General features: G+C 36.5%; 2 protein-coding genes across 18 annotated transcripts in view; one reads left to right on the top strand and one right to left on the bottom strand.

The window, feature by feature from the left end:
- tmem260 (transmembrane protein 260) overlaps positions 1-17,430 on the bottom strand; it is a 177,224-nt gene that overhangs the window by 31,448 nt on the left and 128,346 nt on the right. For 7 of the 15 annotated variants that reach the window (XR_012392991.1, XR_012392992.1, XR_012392997.1 and 4 more), the window contains 2 exons: positions 9,521-9,635; positions 8,043-8,530 (listed from right to left, as the gene is read on the bottom strand). The exons of the other annotated variants lie outside the window; for them this stretch is intronic. The gene's annotated coding sequence lies outside the window, so the exon portion shown is untranslated. Of the gene's footprint in view, positions 1-8,042; positions 8,531-9,520; positions 9,636-17,430 lie in introns of those variants that run through there. 15 annotated transcript variants of the gene reach the window in all.
- Positions 11,291-16,352, top strand: otx2b (orthodenticle homeobox 2b). Of its 3 annotated transcripts, XM_005158883.5 has the most exons (5): positions 11,291-11,402; positions 11,541-11,600; positions 13,426-13,657; positions 14,285-14,436; positions 14,647-16,352. In XM_005158883.5, the coding sequence occupies exons 3-5, from the start codon at positions 13,561-13,563 to the stop codon at positions 15,265-15,267; spliced, it is 870 nt and encodes a 289-aa protein (XP_005158940.1). In that variant the 5' UTR covers positions 11,291-11,402; positions 11,541-11,600; positions 13,426-13,560; the 3' UTR covers positions 15,268-16,352.

Raw genomic sequence — 17,430 nt, 5'->3', positions numbered from 1 at the left:
TTGATTCAGAGGCCCGAACTCAATGGAAATATGTAATTGGGTGTCTTTGCTAATATTTATTTGGCCAAACACAAAGATTAACAAAATCTTTGTATAACAAAATACTTTTTAAAAAATGCATGTAAACACTGTTTTATCATCTCAAGTCTTTGAAAGTTGAGAGAGATGTGGGAGATGAAGTGGGTCAAAGATGATTTTCTTTATTTAATTTGCTTTTGTTTTTTGTTCATGTCCTGTTCAATTTTAAGAAAATAATGACTATAATACAGTTTGCTTTTATTTACCAAAGAGACACATTAAAATACCATTTTGTGTGCTGTTTAGTTTAATGCTTTAAATGACAAATTAATACAGTCATCACAGCATGGATCTAAAGTACTTAATAAGTGTCATTTTAGGTCTTTGTCGTGTTTTTAAGCAAGTCAGAATTATAAGTCCCCTTTGAATTGTTTTTTTTTTTTTTTTTTAAATAATAGTCACTGAACATAATATAACACATTTTAATACATTCAAACAAAATATTGCAAAAAACTAAATTGCAAACTGCAAATTTTCAACTAACATACTGTGTAAATTTCCTGTTTTTAAATTTGCAATTAATATTTTTCTATAGATATATAAATCTGGGTGTACTAATATGTGCGTGTGTTCATTAAACACTAAAGAATATCACAAGTAATGACCACAAATGTTTTATCTTACCTTAACTTATTTTAATAAGTGAATCACTGTTTTGTTTTAAGTTACACAAAGTTTTTACTTATTTAGTCAGTTTAATTGATGTAAGCTGGGATGAATAGAAAAGTTCATTTGATCCAACTCAAAAATGTTGGGCAGCAAGATTTTTGCTTTACAGTGTAAGATTGTATATTAATGTAAGTAATAAAGGGTTAAGACTTATTTGGTCTTCTGAACGCACATGCCAAAACGAGCTGATAGTAATGTATTGACAGCTAGTACTGACAGTACCCAAAGAGAGAAAGGGACTGGCAGCGCACTAAACTCAGCCGCTTACGGAGTGATCAGTGGCTCGCTCTACAGAGGTTGCTCTGATGGGGCGAAGCAGTTTGGGCCTGAGCCATACAGTTGGGTGGGGGTTTGAAAGCAGGAGGGGGGGGTTGTTGGCAAGGTGAGCTTGCGAGGCTCCAGTTGGTCCACTGGCTGACTGATGGGCAGAGGGGGGGACGCAGCCAGTCTGGCCTGGGCAAGGAGAAGAGGCTGGTGGGAATGGCGGAGGGGTGCTGGACTCTGGCCCAGAGTGGTGACTGCCTGTCTGTCCAGCCTGCTCCCCCAGGCTCCTACCCCTGAGTGGGCATTTCAAAGGGATGTGCCTGCCCTCTCTCTTTCAATCACACTTTTGCCCTTGCTCTCTCTCTCTTTCTGTCTCTCTCCGTTCCCTTGCTCTTTCTCCATCTTTATCACTGACTTGATTATACCAGCGTGTCCCAACCCTGTTCCTAAAGACACACCAACAGTACACATTTTCAACCTTTCCCTAATCAAACACATCAACTCATCAAAACATCTGAAGAGACTCCAAAACAACCTGAAGTTAAGGGAGCAGATAAGGAAGACACGCAAAATGTACTGTTGGTGTGCCTGAAGGAACAGGGTTGGGAAACATGGATTAAACCACTCTTTATACCATTATAATGCATTTTAATCCCTTTTTAAACTTAAGGGTTATTTATCAGCATCCATGAAGAACGTTTAACCCCCACAGAACTTTTTCTACCAAGGTTCAGTGAAATAAGCTTCAGATTTAGCTTGCATCTAAATTTCATAGATGTAAACACCTCACTTTTAGTGTTAGTTATATTTGTGATTTTTTTAATGTAATTCCTAATCTTGGAAGGGCAAAGAACTTAATTCAGTTCTAGTTTATTGGTAAAGTGCTTGTCACAATAGTCATCGTTCCAAAGCAGGCTTACAAAAGGTGTGCATTGTTACTTTACATTCAAAATCAACAAGTACAGAGTCTTCAATATGCTTTGCTAGTATTTTATGCAATTTGAAGTCTGAGAGGGCAGACAGTTTGTACTTAAGCATGGCATTGCCATCAAATTAGCCAATATTGATAGCCTTAAAATGGACAGTTCACCCAAAAAATGAAAATGTACAATTTACTCACCTCAACTGTATGCAAACGCTTACGAGTTTCCTTTTTCTGTTGAACACACATGAAGATATTTTGAAAATGTTAGAAACATGTAACCACTGACTTCCATTTGGAGGTCATCTGTTAACCATTTTTTAACCTGTTAGAATTAGTAGCAAATATACCGAACAGTAAGCAGAAATGAGCTTCTCCTATTCTCCTATTTTTGTTTACCCCATACCTGTTTGCATCCTTCAAATTTAAACTTAAGAAAAACACTGAGTGGTTCTTCAGGAAACCCCCTTTATTTCTGAAGTGTCTCGTAATTGATTCCCCAATCACAAATGCCACATACCGCACGAACACGTCCTACTGTGCTTTGTTGGTGTTTTCCTGTGCAATAACCTTGCCGATCTGTTTGATTTGGGCCGATTCATCAGCCTCTGAGCAGTCGCGCTGTGGGGCAGAGAGCGCTGTAGAAGGGGAGGAGGAGGGATGGAGTTGTCCCGCTACACTGGACCCATCTGCCCGATGTCTTCCCCTGCTGCGGAGCATGATGTTGCTCCATGACTCGATGGCTCCACCATGGTGCTGACCATTATGCTGCTGCTTTATTGAACTGTGCCCCAGAAGCTCCTCAGCAGAGACCGCATTGATTTCAGAGCAACTGAGCCTGCTCCCCTTCCCTTCGCCACATTTCTACATGTCATGTCATTGCGGAGGTTTTGTCACTTCAGCTTTGAAGATCAAATGATGAATAATGTAATATTTATTCATTGGTTTACATCAAAAAGTCTTTTACACAAAATCCAAACATCCCTTGTTAAAAAATGCTGCCTTAAATTTTTTAGCTGAATCAAATAAACTGACAAAAAATATGAAGTTAATCTTTGCATGACTTAAAAACTTTTAGATTGTGTGATCTTGACTTGTAATTAAATGTTTACAGAGTGATTGAATGAAAATAAAAACAATATGTAACACTTATTTTCAAAATATTTCATCTTTAGGTGTTAATATTATATTTAATATTTAAATATATGTTAATATATGTTTAAATATGTTAATATTTAATTCTGATATTTAAAAATATGCGTTCATTGGCAAGTCAACTTCTATTTTAAGATTGCAAGAAAAAACAAAAAAATACACCTACTCAAAGTTTTGGAAATTAAAAAAAATATATATATTTATATATTTATTTTTAATTTATGTAACTGCAAAGAAGGGTGCCACTTTTCTCTGTAATATAATTTACGAGAACTGATATAAGACCTGTGATCAGATTACAAAACAAAAAATCTGAGTCAAATCAAACAAATTCACCAAAAAAAGATTTGTTTGCATTCTGTGATCACACATTCTGCAAACAACACTAAAATGACAGTACAGTACACCAGGCTCCAGTTGATTTGACCGCTCTATTTTTCAGTCTGAGCTTCTGTCACTTTCTGCTCTTCTACCTATCCTCCACCTCCTGCCAGCAGTTAATGTGACTCCTCCACACCCTCTGTCCGCTCCTCGTCTCCCACCTGGCATTTTCCGGGCAGTAGGTCTAGTGAAATTCCTGCATCCCTATTGCCAGCCGCAAGGCGGTAACCACTGGGGTTTCTGAGAGTCTTCCCACCCCCAGCATACACACACACACATACACACACAGCCTGTCCCATTCCAGTCTGAAACTCTGGCAGACTCTACATTCTTTTCAGCAGTATTGGTTCCCCATGGTAACCAGGAGAGCGGCAAGTGGTGACCTGTCATGTTTATGTCGAAAATAGACACTGTCTGTAGTGTTTTAAAGAAATATTCCCAATTCAACTCTATGATATATAACAGCGCATCAAAAACACAAGCAAAAAAATCATAAAAATAAAAATGTATTAAAAAAAACAATAGAATTTAGTCAAATAGTCTATAGAAATCTCAAGAAACTAAAAATCACTCCCTGAAGTCAATATATATAATTTTTGAGTTATTTTTTGACAATGTAATCAGTTACTTTTTAATTAGATTAATTAGCTTTTAAAAAATAAATTGCTAAATTAAAATTAAAGTACTCACAATGAATGACGCAGTCAATGAGAAATGAGAAACTGTGTTTATTATTTTGAACGCATTGAAGAAAAGGAAAAGGGGATTTTAGTCTCAATGGACAGTGATTTTACTAAAGACAAATAGTTCGAAGGTAGCATACACATTGATTTAAACTTTCAATAATCTGTATATGCGGCATGTATAGCTCTGGGGTAAGGAAGTTCTCAGATAACATTATCCTAAAATATAATTTTTTTTAATGTTTTTTTAAGGTAAATGTAGGTGAAGGTTATACAGTGTTGTTAATTGCAAAGCTCCTCTATTAAAAAAGAAAGAAAAAAAAATCATGTTCTGAAAGAGATCAGGCCTCAGCCAGGTCAGAAAAAGTTATTCAAAAGTAACGTAATGCACTACTTACGATAAGTAAGCAACTAGTTTTTTGGGAGTAACTCGATATTGTAATGCATTACTTTCAAAAGTAACTTTCCCCCAACACTGCATGTTGATAATGAGTATATATATGAGTATATGTATATATGTATGTATTTTATATATATATATATATATATATATATATATATATATATATATATATATATATATATATATATATATATATATATATATATATATATATATATATATATACATATATATATATATATATATATATATATATATATATATATATATATATACACACACACATACTGTCAAACAATAAATTGTAACAAAATATATTTGAACTCACATGTATTTTTTGTGTATATGCATAAATATATTGTATAAAATGTTTTTTTGTGTTAATAAATTATTTATACATTTTGTATATGTGAAGTATGTGTATTTATATATACACATAAATATGTGTATATTATGTAAATGCAAACTTTTATATTGGATGCGATTAATCATAATTAATAATTTCACAGCATATATATATATTTTTAATGTAAATTACCTTTACATTTCCCAAACCTCTATAAATGTTGTTTTCTCTTATGAATAACAAATGTATTTTGAAGAATTTGTGAAATCAATCAATTGAGGATCCCCTCTGATTTACATAGAATGTATTTATAAATATTTGTCCTTGTATATTAGTTCATGCTGTTTAAATGGTGAAAATCTTTATTTTAGGGTAAATTATCGGTTAACAAGACAGTTTAATAAAAGGAAAAAACTCAGTTAAATGAGTGCATAGTAAAATTCTCTTTCAATATATGCAGCATCATTTACCCTCTATCAAAAAAAAATTGGATGTAGCATGGTCTAAATTTAAAGAGAGAAAATGTGCAATTTGTTTTTTTGAGTGGAAAGGGTTTAAGACAGTTTGTCAAGTTCTTCTAAGCATACAGTATACACAAGCACACACACAAGTACACACACACACACACACACACTCACACATATGCAGACGGGTCTTGTGTTTACTCTCCTAATTGGAGGGGAGTGTTCCAGTTGACAGACAAGCCCTTAGAGATACACAACTGTGGAAAAAAAAAAGCCAGCTGCCAGCCTGTGGCTGGAAGAGTAGCTGAGTACAGGCTGGAGCCCGGACAAGAACATGGCAGGAACGTGATGAGAACGTAATGGAAACATCCAACTGACAGAATTATGAGAGGAGTCCCAACAGACACTTTCTCAAAAGAGATATAAACAGAGAGCAACTGACACTAAGAAAAGAAACCGAAAGAAAATACGTGTAAGAGAAGATGGTCTTAAAAATGCATCAGCATAAAAGCTAAGCATGATTTAAAAGAGAAGTGGGGAGAGAGATGCGTGTGAACTGGCAGTGTATGAGACAGCAAGACGGTACAATTTGGAGGCTGATATTGGTGTATGAACAAGAATGCCAGAATGTCACTCAAAACAAAGTGGGGTTTGGACGGGGCAAAAGCAAGGAATGCTCACCCCATATGGGGGCTCGTCCTCGACTCACATGCCTTTCAGACTGGGTGCAGGGTTAATTATATCACATAATTAAAGACTCGCTAATGTTAGCGTGCATATTCAGGGAAGGGTGCTCAAAAGTTGGCTGAGTGACAAAATAAAAACTTGATTGTTATATCACTTCTTAAAGGGATAGTTCACTCAAAACTTGTCACCAATTTTTTGTGCAGCAATGCCAAAGGAATTTAAACATTTCCTTTGACAAACTATTGTTTTCTTATTGTGAATAACTTTTATGTCCATTTCTTAAGAACATTTTGTCTAATTAAAAGTGTTTATGGATGTTCAGGGTTCCACGTCTATAAGATGTTTTAATTTTCACCACAATGCCATTTCAAAAGTGTATGACTTCATTTCTTCAACATATACTTTAAAAATTATTAAATAAAACACTTCCACTCTTTCTGCCCGTTCAGGTGATTAAAAAATGGACAAAAACACTGAGGCAGTTTCCAAAATAACTTCCGTTGAAAAAATAATAATAATATGAGGGTGTCAAAATTTCCATTTCTGAAGGTGAACTATCTGTCAATTCAGTTTGTATTGAATGTTTCAATAAGAGCCTATTTGAATGTATATCTACCATCCTTTCATGTGCATTTAACTCATGTTTGTAGCACTGCGAGTCTACAAGCGATGCATAAACAGACACACCTTTACCTGGAAGGCAAAAAAAATGGCTACGATCATAAATAGCCATTGCTTGTGCCTGTTTGGTGAATTTATTATGGGGATTTCACAGCCAACCTCACAATAGCATGTTTCCTAAATGTGATCTTAGGGCCTTGCAGACTACAAGAAAGGCATCCAAGCATTTAGCACATAAAGCCTGAATAAATCCGACCCTCTCTGTTCCTTTGCCTTTGAACTGTGAGAGGCAAAAGAAGCGAAGCCCACACTGCAGGGCAGGATCCACCGCACAACACACACCTCACACCTTGCACGCTTCACAAAATATAGATCTTCCTTTGCGGAATATGTTCAATTGGAAAGGTTGTTCATTTGGAGCAATTGCACATCTGAGTGTAGATCTTACACCAAGTTCACCTTGAGGCCCTTTGTATTGTGTGTGTGTGTGTGTGTGTGTGTGTGTGTGTGTGTGTGTGTGTGTGTGTGTGTGTGTGTGTGTGTGTGTGTGTGTGTGTGTGTGTGTGTGTGTGTATGAAAGTGAGTGAGAGCAAGAGCGCAGAGAGAAAAGCATGTTTATGCATGACTGAAAGAACGTTTAGTGTCCCCTTGTGTGTACTTGTTTGTCCTTGTCAGTTTGGTGGAGGGCTTACTTTGCCTCATATTGATGACTTGAAGGGAAGGATGGCTTTTAATTGAATCCATTTGTTTGCTGCTTGGCCCCTGTGCAAACGGCAGACAAACAATTACAGTAGTGATTAATAACCGTTAAATATTTCCACAAGATGCTAAATGCGTCATAAATATGCATTATGTCCCGATTTTAAGCCCTTTTTTTGTACAAGAAACATTAAAATGACAAAAATGTAAGGTTAGGATTATCAAATGAAAAAAAATTTTTTAAATAGGTTGACCATGTTTCAACATCATTTTTAAAACATTTTTAAAATCAGCTTAAAGTTGAAATTAGCTGTAAAGTTAAGCAGATTTTTTTATTCTAATTTAAAGCAGCATCTTGATTTATCTAAATTAAGTGTAAACAATTAAACAGACATGATACACTACTTTCTCAGTGTGAGTAGTTGAACTGAGGAATTTTAATGATTTTTTTCTCTCTCACACATACACTCTCTTCTTCTCTTTATCCCCAGTCTGTTTCTATATGTAGATCTCTGTAACCTGAGTGATCTCTTGAAATGTACTGTGCAATCATCCTCTGTTTCCCCCCACCCTTCCAATCTGACATCCTTATTTTCTCGGACCGTGACGCGTAACATTTAACCCCATTTAAGTTTCCTGTACCTTACGGGAAGGAAATTATGAATGTCAATAAAGATCAAACGAGCTCCTTTATTCATAGTAATTACTCTGTGCAAATATACCTTCACATTCAAGTGTTCAAGCTCTCATCAAAAATGACTCTGTTATCGCATTTAAACACTGTCACAATTATGTCAAATCAGAGAAACATTTAGAGGAATATTATAGCGGGTTCATTTGTAATCCATCATGTTAAATTACGTCCATTCAACCATGGCTGTAGTTTTGATGTAATCTTCACATCTCAATAGATTATAAAAGAAAAACAGGTAACTCACCGGTCAGACAAAATAATAAAAGAAAATCCTCTTTTTTTGGTTTTGTTTTTCATCAATCAAACAAAGTGCAAAATAACTGAAAAGACACTAAAGACGCTCTAATCTAAAACTGTAAAGAAACTGATCCTCTCCAACTGTGCTCCTCCAAACATTCACACAAGATAACATCAGATGATGTCCACTTTGCTTTTGCCCACCAGAGCTTGCAAAACATTTGGACCTGCAGGGGAGACAGAAAGAAAGAAAGATTAGGGGTTGATGCAAGCATTTAATGCTGTCAAGTAGACCAATAAATACTGTAAGCATTTTTGTATTGTAACAAATAATTGCTTTTGTTCTGAATAATAATACAATAATTATACATTTTCAGTTATTATATTTTAGACTTATTTGTGTGTTTTATTGGGTAATTGTAGTTTGTGTTTAAAAATAAATGTCTAAACAAAATAGTTAATTGGAAAATACTATTGATGCATGCATTATAACGAAAAAAAGGTTTATGATTGGGAACTCGCCACTCAAGCAGAGTGGAGATTAAAGGGAAAGGGTGTCATTTACTGGGATTGCGCTGTTGTGGCCACAGGCGCGAACACGCATTGCTCTTTTTCACTTTGACAAACCACAATTCCTTTAAAGATGAGAGTTCCCTCCGGACGCGACGGCGTTTAGAATTTGATAAATAATTTAGCAGTTTAAACAGCGAGAGGCAACGCTGGGCGAGATCCCGGCGATAAACGCGCACGGAGCTCTGGTGGATGAAACATCGTTTATTTATCATAGCTGTGACTTGCGTGTTACTAAATAAATTACACACTGAGCGTTGGTATAATGTGAAACACACGCGCTCCCGTATTCTAACTGCGGATCTCAACTTTTCAAGATGTGAAGTGCTCAATTGATATTTGTTTTAATCCGAAATGAACCGCCGCAAATCCTAATAATTTATGTTGTTTATTTAGGTGTCCTCTCAATGTACCCAGAACAATTATAATGTTGTTTAATCCTTGACATGTGGAGAGCTGCGGTTTCATAATGTGATACTTGAACGAGCGCGTTTAGAGGAGAAACGGCACTTTGGCTTGAAAGATTCATTTTTCATTCTCTGCGTAACACAAAGAACCGCAAAAAGCGCTTGCAGTGAAAGTCATTGTTTACAGATTTTTAAAAACGGTGGCAGGTGGATGTGGGAAAATCTTAACAGGTAAATCACCAGGATAATGGTGGCTGTCATCGTCTGCAGGGCATTCCACAATAGCAGGTGCACAACTGAAGCTTTCTATCTTGTCTTGAAGAGTTGAAGTTTTTTTCCCTCTCTCTGTGTGTATCTGTAACCCAGCGAAAGAGCACAGTCGATTAATAAGATGCCATTCCTAGATCTTTGTATCGCATAAAAGAATTGTTCTATGAATACAGTTGTACTTTTTCCAGAAACACAATATAGATCGATTCTAGCTGGGGTGAATTTCTTCCCTCATTTTCAGTGAACAGACGGAAGCATTCAGCGTAAATAAGGGTCAAAGAAAAATAACTTTAACGCTAAATGACTAATTAAATCTAGCATCATAACACTTGTAAAATAACTGTTTAAATATTTTCCTGTTTAGTACCCTATAATAAACAATAATAATGAATAATACTAATTCTACAAATACTAATAATATATTTATTGGGCTATTATCATATTTTTATTGTTACTGTTGCTGTTAGCACTATTTTTCTTTAGTTTTGATATGTCTGTCATTTTGTAGAAATATACTGAATTACAGCAAAATACTCTAACCTTAACCTTTTAAAATGACCAACATTTTATTAAGAATATAAATAAAATAATAATAAATGGTAGTGTCTGAACTAAAAAAATTATTAGAATCTGATCATTTAAAAAAATTGGATTTTGAAATTAGAACAATACGAATCAAAAATGACAATAACAACATCAACAATATAATAATACTAATAATAATAATAATAATGATGATGAAATTTAAAAAATAATTAAAGTAGCAAATGTGTTGAAAATTTGTTTTGTAAATGGTCGCTTTAAGTTTAAACACAAGTGTAATACATTAAATGCAATAAAAGGAGCACGCGTTAAACAAAAATATTTGTGAATATGTTGCTCACCGTAGTTCATTTGTCCGTGCTTCTCGAGTCACCCGGGTGCTTGTCAGGTTCCCTACTTCTCAGGATATCTTAAATGTATAGTCTTAAAGCTGTTATGATAGAGTCGGCTTTCCTCCCACACAGAAGAATCCAGATAGACATTTCTCGAAGTGAATATTGGCAACGTGTTGTTTTGAACATTTTTCAAGGTACCAAATTCACCTCCTCGTTGCGCCACTCCACACTGGTTTCACGTGTATTCTACATGTCTTATAAAAGGCCCTAATCTAGCCCCATGGCTATGCGGTGCACTCATCTCTTGATACGTTTGGGTATATCAGCTTGAGCACTTGCAGTTTGAGCGTCATGTGGACGAGAGGACAGTTTTAAGGAATTAAGTCCCCGTAAATCCCTCCAGCTACGCAACACAAATGCAAGAGCTCTGCCTGCGTCCGTATTCAACATTTGTTTTCTCCGGATTTATCCCCGGTGTTATATTTGTGAAATAATTAAAGATTAAGTCTGCTGTTTTCTCTTGGGATTGGTAATTATGTCTGAGATTATATAAATAATACTGCTGTTGCCTATGCAACTTTTTTGGAGTGGTACGAATACAAACTTGCATTTATTTACCAGGGGTCACCGCATCTGCACATTCTACATCAAGCAAACAAAAAAAATTCAATTTTTAACGAAAGGAGTGTAAAAACTAAGAAATAGTTCTTCTTTCCACTTTAATCATAACGCTACGAGTTAATGTTACAACATAAACTGACATTGCTTGCACTGTGAGAGATGAGAATGCGCTCCGCCAGGGCCTCGCTCTCATTGGCTGGAGAGTTTGCATCAAAAAGTAGCTGTCGACATTTGTTTCCCTGCAAAGGGCCCTGCGAGAGAAACAGACTCCAGTCCTGAGCTCTTCATTGGCCAGCGCGCTGTACAAATCAGACTCCAGCAACTTCAACCCAGAAGAGCAGCGAATCATAACCGTATGTGCTTTAATCTCTCAAAACCATTTTATCCATTCTTCGTGTTTAGCAGTAGACGCTTCATCATAGCTCATTTGCTTCACGGTTTGAAGAAAAGGATATTATCCTGATGTTATGAATATTTTTCTAATAATTTAGAGCTGTATTCGCTATCGGACATCAAACTTTAACGGGCATCGGATTGAATCCAGTTATTCAGTAAGTATCCCGCCTTATGTTGTTGGGTATGTTTTCTTTATTACGCCTTAAACTTTGCGAATAGTAGACTATAACTATTTTTATTATTTTTATTGACACTATATAATCATCGTCACCATGATTAATTGGTGAATTAACCTTCTTTACAATCTAAGCATCTTTTTTTTATGGCTCAAACGTTTTTTAAGCTATTAAAAGATCGGCAAACGAGTCATTGTATATATTAATATAGGCCTAGTGTAAAAAAAAAGTCTATAATATCGACTTAATATCGATAGCTATTTACTGAGACATTTTGACTTGTAGATGCATGTTCATTTTAAACAATTTTAGTCCACGGCTATAACTGATTGATTTTATCGCTCATTTCATTCGTTTAGAGAATAATGAACGAACAAAATAGATAATTCAATATAGTTAGCCTATTTTATTTTTAATATCAATTATAAACGTCAAGCTATACAAAAACAGGCCGCATTTATATTGTCTTTACCTGCCGCTTGATTTATATTGTTCAAACACAAATGTGATATTTATAGTCTTAATGTCTTTTGTTTAATTTTAGCAGTTTATGTATCATGTCAGAGACACCGGTACCATTGAAGTGTATGAGAAAGCATGTGTGTGCGAGCGCGCACGCGTGTGTGATTTTTATTGTAGTCATGCACAGAATCAATGAGGCCAAACGTTCAGCTGAAGAGGTAGCGTCCAGTAATTAGGGGAGCGCGTGCCACACGGATTATCTCGTTAATTTATCAACAACAACATTTATCATAATTAATTCTTGGATGAGGTAATTACTATTGAGCGGCTGTGCAACTGGTAGACGGTGACTGTTTTAAGTGACAGATTGGGAGGCGAAACCGTTGGATAAAAAAAATAGATTTTTGCATAATAAGCCAGAAGTTTTTTTTATTTTATTTTTTTATAATAATTCCAACATTTATTCAGACTGGATTGTCTTTTGGGTGACGCTGAACTTATGTTCACCTAAAGTTTTGCTTGTTGACTCAATAACCTTTTTTAAGAAACTCAATTTTGTTAGTTTGATAGTTTTTTTTTCTTTAAATGTTATAACATCTAATAAGTTTTCGTTCAGTAAATTTGCTTTGGTGGTTATTATTACTATTACTATTATTATTCTAATACATTAATATCTAAAGTAATTACACCACATCAGCTAAACATCTACAGTTTATCAAGTTACAAAATGTTTGATGAAACACTGAAAAGATTAAAGTTGAGTCAATAATTTGACTCTTAGTTAAAACTAACAGAGTTAATTTCTGAAAACTACTAAAACATAATTATAAGTTTATTGTTCTGACTAATGTGAGCGAGTATATGAGGAGAGGTTACTTTTGTCCCTCTCCAATGGAGCTTTTGTTATCAGCATTAGTTATCAGGCTAACAGTGGCCTTTGTTTCCACCAATAGCTCCCAATCAGTGCTTGTATGCCTGAGACAATTAGCCGGGTTCCTATGCAAATTGTGTTTCTGGCTTGTGTGCACATTTGAACGACGGAGTTTTGTCTTTGTGAAAACTTGTTGCAATTAATGGATGTTACTTTTTTGGGTCTGGTGGGGAGAGGGGAGGAAGGGGAGGGACGGGGGGCGTTTGTCAAGATGAGCTGCGTTCATCTCATGAGGACAGCTGGAGGTCTGGAGCGGCTTTAAGAGCACGTTGCGGTGTAGATGTGCTCTATTCGCCGATAAGTCATCGCAGCTAAAGGAACCCAGTTTCCGTCAAATGACAAACGCCGAACATACAATTTGCGTCGCCGCAATTACGTGAACGTCTCTCTTTTATCTGTGTCATTTTTCAGGGTTTTTAGTTTTACCTCCACCGCTGAAGACGCAAACAAGCTAAAGCAGAAGTGCGCTAAGGAAAAGAGACCGAAGCAGCCGGTTTCCAGCTTTCCGAAATTTCTCCAACTTTACCCCCCACAACCATCTTTAGCATGATGTCGTATCTCAAGCAACCACCTTACACGGTCAACGGGCTAAGTTTAACTACCTCCGGGATGGATCTTCTGCACCCCTCCGTTGGATACCCAGGTGAGCAAAGCTTCCGATTTTAGCATTTTATGTATATTATGTCAATTGCAATGCAATTTGTATTCAACAGTAATGCTTTTTTAGATTCAGGTATATGTAGTAAGAATTTTGCTATATGTGCTTAAATGTATATACTAGGCCTGGTTGCTATCCTTGCTATAATCCCACATTTACACTTCCGAGGCTTCTTAAAATTAAAGTTATTATTAAACATAGTTGCTTGCACAATTATGAGACGGTTCTATTCTTTTCAAATAGAGTTTGAGTAAACTAATATATAATTTCAAATTGTAAAAACTGTAAACCTTAAAACACAGCAATTGGTAAATTAAAATTGTGTTTATTCTAATATATTTATTCTAAAAACATGCCTACACAGTTTTTATTTAAAGTGCAGCAACAAAAAGTAAAAGACTTAAAGAATATTTTGAATGAAACTTTCATTAAATAAAACAATTTTTAACATATTGTATGTACAATTCAACATTGTATAACATGTTGTACTGTGCCGATTCAGATATGTTAATGTGTAATATTTATAGTATTTTTTACATTTAATAATTAAATCTAAGCATGGACGTTTTTTATTAAATGACAACCTGTGATGCTTTTGTTTATTTAAAACAGCGACTCCTCGAAAGCAGAGACGAGAAAGGACAACATTTACTAGAGCGCAACTAGATGTGCTGGAGGCTTTATTCGCGAAAACACGCTACCCGGATATTTTCATGCGCGAGGAGGTGGCCTTGAAAATCAACTTGCCGGAGTCCCGTGTACAGGTACGCATCTTTCAACTCATGAGAAAGTTAAATAATTATAATAATAATAAAAGTATTGTATCTATATGAACTGAGCGATGCACTAAAATATTATCAATATCACATTTGTTTTATTTTGAGCGAAGACCAAACAGAGCATATATAAAGACCATAGTGCTGCCGTTAGTTCACGTCGTAAATAATAAAAACCCCTTTTTTTCAACACATCAGGTTTGGTTCAAAAACCGAAGGGCAAAGTGTCGCCAACAGCAGCAACAACAACAAAACGGAGGCCAGAACAAGGTGCGACCTGCCAAAAAGAAGAGCTCTCCAGCGCGGGAGGCCAGTTCTGAGAGCGGGGCGAGTGGCCAGTTCACCCCGCCCTCCAGCACTTCAGTCCCGGCCATCTCTACCACAACCGCTCCGGTGTCTATTTGGAGCCCAGCCTCTATCTCGCCGCTGTCAGACCCACTTTCTACCTCCTCCTCCTGCATGCAAAGATCCTACCCCATGACCTACACTCAAGCGTCTGGATATAGCCAGGGCTATGCTGGTTCCACTTCCTACTTTGGGGGTATGGACTGCGGCTCATACTTGACGCCCATGCACCATCAGCTGACCGGGCCGGGATCCACTTTGAGCCCCATGAGCAGCAACGCTGTCACCAGTCACCTAAATCAGTCCCCCGCGTCCCTCCCCACACAAGGTTACGGTGCCTCGGGGCTCGGCTTCAACTCCACCGCGGATTGCTTGGATTATAAGGACCAAGCGTCCTCATGGAAACTGAACTTCAATGCTGACTGCTTGGATTACAAAGATCAGACTTCCTCCTGGAAATTCCAAGTGTTGTGAAACTAAAAACCATCTACCACTCTGTCCAACCAACACACTAAAAGACCATAAAATAAACGTTGTAGACCTGCCATCCTTCCAATAACAGAAGTGTTCCGTGACGCGCGAACTCTCCCAGATGGATGGGTTGCATTAAGCCCAAGAGCGCTTGTGAAGTTTGAAGTCTTTGACATGAAATATCTATTTGAGCTACACGCAACCCTTGCTGGCGTGCAGAGTAGTTTTTGAAGGGTCGTGAATGCGTATAAACATAGGCCATTTGACCACAACCTGTTGTTAAAGGTGCAGGGAATCAAAGTGAATTTGTAATAAGTTAGGTCAAAGCCACGGAACAAATCCTTACACAAGAAAAGAGGAGAAAAAACTACACAGCAAAAGGAGCCAATCTTTTGGTTAAGTGCTTGGAATGGGCAGGCTTTCTCTAAGCCTCTTACAGCACGCCGACCTATTTCAATGTTGGCAAGACGAGAGACACTTCCATCAGGAGGATGATAGAGAGGATGTGTGCGAGTGTACGTGTGTGCGTGCGTGTGTGTGTGCTGAACGCCCCCATGGCGACCTGGATGCACTACTTTATTTAAGAAAAGGTGTTTATAAGGAATCAATATGTAGTTTTTAAAGACAATCAATGTGTGTCTTATATAAATGGTACATTTGTGTTTTTTATCTGTGCTAGCCTTCGAAACTGTGATCTGTTGTAACTGTATGCAATTTGTGAGCTCCGTCGCATCTGCGAAGACTCGGCTGTGATTTTAATAGATTTTAAACTTTTTTTTTTGGTTTGGATTTGTTTAAGAAAACACGACAGTAAATAATACTAGTCATATGATTGCTATTGGATTAATTTCAAGAGACAAACTATCTCGGAAACACAGGGACTCAAGAGAATGTGTAAGAAAGGAACTGTCTGTCCCCGTTCATTGATCTTCATTGGTCATAACTGCTATACCACCCACGTGGATCTTAAACTTGTCTGGAGCGGTAATGTGGTCCCGCCACAGAAATATTAATAAACAATTTCAAATCTGACACTATATTTAAAGTTATTAAGTCTGGACGAGTTATTAAAATTATCATGAATTGTATGTGTGTGTTTGTGTTTTAATAGTTTAACTACAAATGCTTGCAATTAAAACGATGACTATGGAAAGGCCCGATTTACGAACATTAAAAACAGCCGTTTTTTGCTCGACAACGAAGAATCAAACTATGGCATTTGTATTTAACAGTTTTACCTGTTTATAGGCTAAAATATTTATGGTAATTATTACATCAGTTTCAAAAAGAAAGTGTGTTCCTTTTTATTTTGAGAAATGAAAAGATGCAAGCCTGCATTTCCACATTAAACAAGCCTACCAGCTTTCTCCTGGTTGTCTGAATAACAAGAAAATGTCTTCATAATTGTAATATGAGATTTCAATCTATTTTACCAAATTATGCGCCAACAAGTGGCGTTTAGTTAGGCGTTGATAAAATAGGTCTACTCTTAAATTAAATCTTAAAGGTTAAATTTGAAAAGCACTGGCTTGTGTGTGGGGTGTAATTTGCCTATTAAAGATCGAGACACTTAAAGTAAACGTATGTATCTGTGCAACCGCAAGGCGTTAGCAAATTTTAATTATTTCTCATTTTCCCCGCCGGGTTTCCGGCCCTTTCGTTTTAAGAGACATGGCACCAGGAATGTGCGGCTTGGGAAAGTCGCGCTAATCCGCGCCTCAAAGACCAGTTAATCCCAATATTTCACTGGCGGGGTTTCTTTAGGGCAGAGGGCAATTCAAACGTAACTCAAAGCCTACTTTAAAGACCGCTTTTTCTGAATGCAGAACCGCTCCACTTTGGACTTTGTTGCAACAACGGATGGACTTTTTACAATAGAAAAGTGTCTGTGTGTGCATTTGTATGTATTACAATATTGGCATGTGAGAATTAGACAAACTTCAGAATACTATAGCCTACTGTTGTGTTAAAGTCTCATGACTCAAATCCAGAATATAAAATCACAACATTAGGCTAAACTAAACCCATAGAAACGAAATAGACCTTTTAATACATTACAAATAAAATATCTAAATTCCAGTTTTACTTCAAACAGTTGTGAGAACAGTTCTAACACCCAGAGTCCTCTGAGACTGAATGGAAAACTTTGACAAAGAGTCCCCTCGA

Source organism: Danio rerio, chromosome 17 (genome assembly GCF_049306965.1).
Source record: "Danio rerio strain Tuebingen ecotype United States chromosome 17, GRCz12tu, whole genome shotgun sequence".
In the NCBI taxonomy this organism is placed as follows: Eukaryota; Metazoa; Chordata; class Actinopteri; order Cypriniformes; family Danionidae; genus Danio; species Danio rerio.
This window is presented reverse-complemented; position numbering and strand designations above follow the sequence as displayed.

Coding starts and splice junctions, on each gene's coding strand:
- otx2b (XM_009293247.4), top strand. CDS start 13,561: ATGATGTCGTATCTCAAGCAACCACCTTACACGGTCAACGGGCTAAGT. Junction 13,658..14,284: donor CCCCTCCGTTGGATACCCAG/GTGAGCAAAGCT, acceptor TATTTAAAACAG/CGACTCCTCGAAAGCAGAGA. Junction 14,437..14,646: donor TGCCGGAGTCCCGTGTACAG/GTACGCATCTTT, acceptor TCAACACATCAG/GTTTGGTTCAAAAACCGAAG.